Source organism: Diorhabda sublineata, chromosome 9, assembly GCF_026230105.1.
Source record: "Diorhabda sublineata isolate icDioSubl1.1 chromosome 9, icDioSubl1.1, whole genome shotgun sequence".
NCBI classification, from domain to species: domain Eukaryota; kingdom Metazoa; phylum Arthropoda; class Insecta; order Coleoptera; family Chrysomelidae; genus Diorhabda; species Diorhabda sublineata.
The window spans coordinates 4,206,576-4,215,665 of NC_079482.1; the positions used below are offsets into that span (position 1 = coordinate 4,206,576).

A 9,090-nucleotide genomic window follows, 5' to 3' on the forward strand; every position below is an offset into this window, starting at 1 on the left:
TCTAGCTTTTTTCATCGTTGTCTGTCCATGTTATTCTTCTTTTTCCCAAAATGACACCCTATGGCGTCATCAAGTTATTTAGCGACCGCTAAAAGATTGGACTATAATTATAAACATTTTCATTATACTGATATTTTTCAGCGCGCAATCGCATTGGCAAACCATCGGTCGTTTCATCCTTCAGGAACGTTCGAGCGCTACACCGACGTCATTACGCAAAAATCGAATAACGTCGAGTTTGCGCCTCGCCACGCTCGACAGGATAAGTCGAGGTTTGAACGTAGCGCGCAACGTAGCCTCGAATAGTATTAAAATGCCCGTACAGGTGGCGCTGAGCGATCCGACAACGTCAAAATGGAAAAGCAAAACCGGAGAAGATTCCAAGGGCAAAAACAGCTCTAGAAACAAATCTTCATCGGAGAAGGAATCGTCTACTTCGTCGGGGGCTGCGAAAAAATCGGAAGTGACGCGAGAAGTGCACTCTGAAGGCGAGACTTTGAGTGACGAAGACGCCAAAGAGACTGACTTAATGTCAACCATGTCGAGATTAAAGAAGGTTTCGATAAGGAAATTTAAGGAGTGGAAATCGTGACTCATGGACTAAAAACTTTTTTTGTTTATATCAGTGACTCCATAATGTTTTATTTATAACGTGTAATATCGTAGGTAAGGATGAGGTGAGGTTATTTCGAACAAACTTAAAAAAAATGCGTTTTTACTGTACCAAAGAATGTAGTAGTCCAAAACCATGCCCCTTGTACAGTGACGTAAAGTGAGACAGATATCCACTCCGGGAGGATAGGAAAAGGTGGAAATGATACAATTTTTTCAATTACTGCAGAATTTAGATAAGATTGTATGTAGGAGGTCCGGTTATACTAAGATTTCAAAGGTGTATTGTCTCCCAAATCCAAAGTGGCCCTAACAATTCTTCGCTTCTACGTGTTTATCGTTCAAAGTATTTCCTTGTGAATGGGGAGCATCCTCATCCCCACAGAATGTGTACTAGTCAGTGAAAAGTAGCATACTTATACTTAACAGTATTAGAAAAGAATTTTTTGGAGTGAACAAGACCTAGGAGAATTAATCTTTTAGATAATTCCTTAAAAAATCCTGTAGGTCTTCTGAAAGGCCTCAAAACAATTTTGCCGAAGTGGAAGATGTTGTTTGGTCGGTTAGAGGTAGACAAGACAGATTCGCTGATAATTGGATAGAGGGAATTTTCACCAAACATAACAAGGCCTCTAAGTATACCACCAAAGAGATGGTACAAACGCTGAGCTAGTATTAGGGCCAAGTAGTAGCACTAAAATAGTCAAAAAGTCATTAAAATATCTGAAGGACACAAATAGGTCCTGGGACTTTTGCGCTCCTTTTTTTTCTTGATTGTCGAATGACCAAGAACTCAATTCAAAGAGACCAAACCGTTTTAACCATATCAATGAGTTTCCTACAACATTTCCAGATCAGCTTTGAATCTCAAACTCAAAACTTTGTTCCTTTCCAGTCTAGGTCCAAACATAGTTTTTTTAATCATATTTGTACCATTACAAGTTCAGATAGTTGATTCCCAATCTCTATTAGTACTCAAAATGGTGCTAAAAGCTTAGAGATTAACTTGGTCAAAGAAGATCATGCACTGTGCTATGTAATTTCCTCATTACCTGTACCTACCTAATTAAAATAGGTGAGGTTTGAATTTCTGGTTAGCGCAGCTTCTTTTGGATGAGTTGTTGTGTGGTACCCTTTGGTTCATCATGTTTTATACTGAATCAAATTAGAACTTCACAACTATTGTTTTTGAAAATTTAATATACGTAAGAGATGTAAAAATTAGTATTGAAAACAGGATATACTATGATGGATCTGAAACCTAGTAATGTTGAAAGACAGTTATACCAAATGGTGAGGTAGGTAGAAAAACAAATTATGGACCATAATTTTCATTATATATCTAATAGAAATCAATAACGACTAAAAAAGGAATTCATTAATGAACACAGTAGCTTAGTGGATTGACCAGCAGGATGTCCTCAATGGAAATAACTCCTTTGATCGGATTTTGGACCTGAAACAAATTTTCCATGGCGATTTTCAGGACATTTTGAATATTTTCTGTTGTAACCTCTTCTTTTGATGGTCCTAATCGTACCTCCACATTGATGATGGTTGATTTTACTCAATAAGAGTCGCCATAATATTTTTTAAAACAAACCTATAACTCAAAGGTATTTTTCAGGTTAAAAATCTTCATATTATTTTTTTATTGTTTTCAAAAAATTTCATATATTCAAAAAATTCTAATAAGCAAAGTATTCGATTAAATAAGTTCAAAATTTGACAGCTCATATTTGGAATATGATTCTTGTAATTTATGATGATTCCATCGGTTAGATCGGTAACTTTTTTTTTTATTGTTCGTTGAAACTGAACACACTATTTACATTAACATTACACCAACACTCACATTTACACTGAAGGTGAACAACTTCAGTGTCTGAAGACGATAACTTGGTTATAGAAACGCGCGTCAGACAGTGTAATTGCGAGTGTTGGTGTAAACAGTGTGTTCAATACGAATATCACCAACGGTTCCAAAAACTCCAACTTATTTTATTGCTCGTTATCTAATTTTTTTTTATAATTCCACCTCATCTTCCAATTGAATCCTTATCAGCGATATTTTTTACTGATAACATGGTTTCTATGAAATGGCAGCTTTAATTTGTAATATATTTTGGCGGGCAGGCAAACTTGTTTCTTGTTCAAACAAGCACCTGGTTCACATTATTTATTATGTAAATATATATATTAAAAAATTAGAGTATTAAGAATAAACACGGTGAAAGCCTCTAGTCAAATATTGAATCTTAATCATCTTTCCATTATCAATATAACTAATACATTCTTCTTATATTTTTTTGCAGCATATTAAAGTTCAAATATAATTGAAATTAAATAATCTGATTCCCACTTCTACTCAAATACCAGGCATATACGTGAAGTAGCTTCGATTTCCAAAGATAAACAACAACACCGCCGAAGTAAAAGTAGTAGACGTCTGTCAAACGTCACTAGATTATGTCATCTATCTCCAACTATTTTTTGTGCTATATATCATCAGATATAGTGGGTGTCATCTGTCAACGGCTATTTTGTATCTATCTCCAGACATTTTTGTGTTATCTATCGTATAAGATATACGGAACGTCATCTGTCAACAGCTATCTAGTGTGTCATGTGTCAAAACTATCTTGTATGTCATCCGTCTCCATTTCTAGTGTTATATACTACCAGATGGTACAAAAATCTATTACTCTTATATTGTTTTTTCACTATATCTCTCATAATTTGTTTTATTTTGGTCTGAATACCCTTGTAGAGTGTTTCGCAGTGTGTATTGGTTTTTACTTTGAACGCCAACAATTGACTTCGTATGGTTTCAATTACGCTTTCAATTACAAAGCTACTGGATGATATAAACTGAAATCACTTTACAAATATACCTCGTATATCTGTACTGATAAAAAAATGATTTATGTCACATTGATGTTGAGACGTGATTTAAAAAAAGTTAATTAAACAAAGTTTTTAGTGCCTCAAGTGAAAATGTTTCGATATAAGAGGCTTTCTATCACAAAATTTTTCAGAGTTGTCTTAAAATGACAGGACATTAATAAGGATAGAATGTATTAGTTATATTTGCTAATTTTTATTATAAAAATATATATTTAAAAAATCTTTAAAATAGAGAATAATTATTAATAATTTTCACACATGATGGTTGATTTCTTCCAGGTTATTCTGTTTTTATTGAAAGGTAAATTAGTTTAGCACATAGTAATAGTAATTTTTTTTCGTTCAAACGTATTGTACACTGAAAAAAATGACACATTGTAAAAAAAATAAATAGATATAGATGTTAAATTTTCATATATTTTGCTACAGTATTTTTTAGTTTTAAAAATTTTAGCACAAAAAATGTAATCAGTAACTTTCATATCAGCATTGATAAGTATTTTTGATTAATATTTGGAAGAAAATATTGACACTTTGGTTAAATACCAGCAGTTTAGGTATCCCAAATTTGGAATTGTCACTGAAAATAACTAAATCGCTTATTAATTTATCTCAAAAACAAAAACTATTACATAATTGACAACCGGTTTAAATTTATCTTATTAAATGCAGATCTAGGTGCAAAATTATTGTCATAAATCACGTATCTGTCAAAAATAGAAGAATCTCAATATGAATTTCAGAAATGTCCATGTAAAAATATTTATGCTGCCTCAAACAGAAAAGAATTGTAAAGAAAGAAATGTAAAAGAGATTAACATACACTTCATCGATTTTGAAAAAGTCTTCGACAAAATAAAAATAGATGAAGTACTATAAGACCTGTCGGTGTAAGTTTGTTTAGATTATAACATGAAAATGAAATCAATTAGGTCACGTGACCGCGAAAACCAATCAGAAAGTGTTACGTCACGTCACGCGAAACATCATTGTTATTGACGTTTTCATAAAATAGATCTGGTTACTCCATATTGTTGGACAAAACACATTAGTTCTATTTTACATTTACATTACCTAGGTAGGTAATATTGTTTGTAGTACTTACATTGAAATGATCTTCATAAAAATACATTCTTCTATTTGTTGACATTGATAAACAATGAGCGTCACTTGTACTCGCAAATGTTAAATACTATTCCCGTGTGGGTTGATTGGTTATAATATTTATAAATACTTTTTCTGGCGGTTTTATAGTTGTACTTTTACACTGAGGCACTATACAGTACTTGCAACACGAAGGATCCATTTTTAGAAAGTAGTTGACACTTGACAGTTGATGTAAACAATTTTGTTTTGCATGTCATGATATCATTCAAGACACTATTCAACGTTTTACAGAGTGATCTAAATTGTTATTTTTGAATACGTAATGTAAATATTACTTTTTCTATAAAATATAGTTTCTTGGAAGAATATAATTAACCAAGTTTTCATATTTAGTCAACTAGTCCATTAAATCACGAATGAAATACATCTTATTTTTTTCTATAAACCGTAGCGTTTCATTTAATGATTTCCATCTTGTACATAAGTTTTTATTTGTTTTTAATCCAATATTATGAATTTTACAAATAAAAATGGTGACATTATTAAATATCTACACGTTCAGGTAATGTGTGAAAAGTGATTGTTATTTTTTGTGACAACTACTGAATTAAATATTTATTTTATACAAATACCGTTTCACAAATATAATTAAATTAATCACAACCTTACCGTATTGACTAATCGTCTGAATAGAGGGTTTTGTGAGGTTATATCATTTCTTTTTACTTACCTGGTATCAACTGCAACGGGATTTGTGTAAAAAATTCCATTTTAAAGTATTTTCGTGCCTGGTATATCTTTAAAATATGTATACAGGGTTTGTGTCAGTGTAATATATAATATTTAAACATGCTATCAATTTATTTTGTATTTATAATGAATTGGATTTTGGTGTTGAAATTGAGCACATATAAGGGGAAACCTGACCCGTTCTTAGGGTTTGACTTTTTTATGTGTATCTGTCTAGGATTTTATACTTTTTATATAAGCAAAATACATAAAAGAAACGCTTTAATGACCATTATTTGTATGTCCTTGGTATATCAATTAATTGGGACACAATATTTGGAAGAAAAATACAGCTTTAAGGAAACCCCAGGATTGCAGGTGTTTTGCCTTCCTTAGTTTATAAATTCACATTTATTTTCCGTCAAGTCTAAATCAAATAGCAAAAAAACTACAATACAATAATTATTCGAGATAATTGTACTGATATTGAGCAAAACTACATTTCGTACTGTTACAGTTACAGTCATACACAATATCCCGATTCTTTCCCCTATATTATTTAGTAGAATCAAAAATATCTCCATTTTTTAGAGATAAATTAGATCCTTTACATTGAAAAGTATTAATTCCACACGATATTTCATATATATTTAGGTATATTTGTGGGATCGTGGCAATTAAACATTCTAAATGTGAGTAGCTGAAACATGAAATTAATAGAACTATCCATTAAACTATAATAGAGAAAACGAAATCTACTATTGCATGATTAAAATTTGGATTTGAGAACTTTTCAGTGATCTAGAATTATATAATCATTAACTATGACACATTGGCGTTTCAAATTTTATTTATTAAGATAAACAAAGAAATTTATAGTAGTTGAAATGTTCAAGTTTCCCTAAAATTTCCCTGTACCCCAATTTGTATACCAAATCTGAAGCCTTACAATATTTTCATACATTTTTCTGAACAGTTCAAAATGATCAAGAAAATTTTATATAATCTGATTACTGGAAATAAATTAAGAATATTAGTAAAAAGAACAAAATAAAAAGGAAAAAAAGACTTGTAGATAATCGAGAGAAAAATACTGAAAACTATACTCCGAATATAACATTTGAGGGAGAAACAAAATTGAAGAAGACTAAAGAAATAGCACAAAGACTACATAAGGGAGGAGAAAACGTAATAAGATATATAACAGCACAAAGACTACATTAGGAAGGACTCATCATTAGAGGGAAACCCTCAGAAATAGTGAGGAGGATAACACAATGGATACATCTATGGCCAAGAGGCAGACCAAGAAATATCAGATGAGATACTAGAATCCTAGATATAGTAGAATGGAAAGCAAAATGCAGAAACAGGAAATTATGGAGAGAGTTCACAAATGAAGAAAGGACCAATAAAAAACTATAACAAAAAGGAAAAAGGAAGTAATCCACCCCAATAAAGGGATAGTTATAATCCAAGAGACTGAAAGACATAATGGTGAAGACTATTCTAAATAAAAATTATAATTCACTGTTTATTAACTATTTTTATTAGATTAGATGAGCTAGGGAATAAAGGTCGTGAATTGGTGTCTCTAGCACTGACCTATTGTGTGCCCCACATAGCATCTTTACAGTTTGAGTGAGCTACTTATCTGGGGGCTAACCTAACCTAACCTAACCTCTTCCGGTTTTAAAAAGTGTAAATGTGAGTACAGTATCAGTATTCTTTGTCTTCTCAAACAGAGAAATGCTCGATTGGTTCTTTGCAGACACGACAAGAGCTTTTGGATCTCTTATTCTACCAATTACTGTTTTTATGCTCCATGTTTCTGAATTCCACTTGATTACCCACATTTTCAACTACCTTGACTTGATGGCTTTCTGGGAAACCTATAAAAAGTTGTAGTCCTATGAAAGGAGTTGTTCTGCATTTCTTCACTATTTTCTACAAGTACTCCGGTGTGTCCCAGATTAAAGGAATTTTTTTTGCTCCCAGTGAATTTCAAGACTGCATCAATTCCCATAGTTCTCAATTTTATAAAAGTCAAGTGCTCGAAGGGCTGGTCTACTATCACAAAGTTCATTACTATGTGGAACTCACAATTACACTATCTGACACGTGTTATATAAATTATTGTCTTTGTTTGCTTTACTTTGGGTTCTGTAAACGAATCACTAGTCAAAGGATGTAATATGTGTGATGATATAGTTGTAGTAAACAGTGTGTTCATTATCACAATTAATAGCATAAAGCAGTTTGATTTAGAAGTGACTATTTTGTTGATATATGTTGTTTATTAATATGAATATTTTTTATTATTGTTGAAAAATTATTAGAAATAATAGAATAATGTGAAGAATCAGATATTATATTGTAATTACAGAATCTTTATCTTATATAAAATTTAGATAAAATCATCAATTTAGACCCTATATGGACATTCAGTTTATGACATTATTTTGGGTTTTTCCGACATATCTATAATAAAAAAAAATCAAATTTTAAAAAGTATTTATCATGTTCAAACAAGTATGCTATTGTACATTAACATATTGATGTTATTAAAAAAATATATTATAAATAATACGAAAGAAAAATATAATTATACCTAACTGTTACTTTACAGTACAAATTTAAGATGATTGTTTTTATGTAACATTGTTATACTTAACAATTTATAAAAATATATTGCGTTAAAATTTCACTAACACTGCTTTTTATTTATCCCTTAATTCCCAAATACATAAAACTGAAGGGCACAAATTGCTCATTACGCTATTAAAAACAATGTATCTTTATAAATGATAAAGATAATCTAGTAGAGAGAGCAATTTACACATTAATTTTAAATAAAGAGAATAATAAAGGACAAAATTAATATTTTCAAATGAAATTAAATTTATTTTCCATTTTCAATTGAAACGAAACTAAACGAAATTGGCACTTTGTTTTAAAAATCAATTACTGGTGAAAAAACTCACAATACCCTTTGGCAGGAGTACTATATTTATCCTACAATACTAGTAGCTCCTCGTAAGGCTAAATATCCAGCTGTAATATCCATGGGTAAATCGATAATCGTCGCATATTCCTCTTTGTTGGCATATCTTAATCGTGTTTGAGGATCAGTATATGGGGCTGGAAGACCAGAGAGATCCGAAAATTTCTGAGGTGGCTTAAAACTGGGAGGAGCATTTATTGAACCATAGTGAACACAATCTTCGGGCCAAGGAAGAGTTTTTTCTGATGCGATTATTTGTTTTAAACTTTTCCAAACGTATTTCTTTTTGCTAGCTTTTATAACTTGGAAAGATGATGCTTTGAATACTGGTTTTTGTTCTAATTTTTGATCGTCTACGTTAGTGCTCATTCTTCAATGAATTATTTTAATCATTACAATGATATGTTGTGACTGTTCGATAAATAACACTAATAATAAACAAAAAGCAAGTGATTCTGTTTACCTTAAAATCAGTCCACAACATACAATGCAACAATGAATGTCAATCATTTGTCATATGTCATATGTCGAAATTTTATAATATACTAATAAATTTCTAATAAAAAAAAATGTTTAAATACTGAATAAATATTCTCTTGTTATAGAGTTTGATATTTGAACTGAAAATGTTTAATGAATAAAGTTTATCAAGAATTAATGTTTTAATTTATATTTTTTCTTTCTGCGGTTCACGCCATCTTTTAAAGATATACTAAACTAACTAGTATTAA

At 30.9% G+C, this 9,090-nt stretch overlaps 2 protein-coding genes across 4 annotated transcripts in view; one reads left to right on the top strand and one right to left on the bottom strand.

Annotated features, from left to right (window-relative positions):
- LOC130449129 (1-phosphatidylinositol 4,5-bisphosphate phosphodiesterase epsilon-1-like) overlaps window positions 1–2,213 on the top strand; it is a 337,095-nt gene extending 334,882 nt beyond the window's left edge. For all 3 annotated transcript variants that reach the window (XM_056786816.1, XM_056786818.1, XM_056786817.1), the window contains one exon: window positions 142–2,213. In XM_056786816.1, coding sequence (XP_056642794.1) covers window positions 142–592 — 451 coding nt within the window. In that variant the 3' untranslated portion in view covers window positions 593–2,213. The remainder of the gene's footprint in view (window positions 1–141) is intronic.
- Window positions 2,214–7,716: 5,503 nt separating this feature from the next.
- LOC130449132 (INO80 complex subunit C) lies at window positions 7,717–8,872 on the bottom strand. Its single transcript, XM_056786823.1, has one exon. It carries the CDS (start codon window positions 8,726–8,728, stop codon window positions 8,366–8,368), a length of 363 nt encoding a protein of 120 aa, XP_056642801.1. The 5' UTR covers window positions 8,729–8,872; the 3' UTR covers window positions 7,717–8,365.
- Window positions 8,873–9,090: the final 218 nt, after the last annotated feature.

Bases quoted from the DNA above. Each gene is read 5' to 3' on its own strand.
- LOC130449132 (XM_056786823.1), bottom strand. From the start codon at position 8,728: ATGAGCACTAACGTAGACGATCAAAAATTAGAACAAAAACCAGTATTC.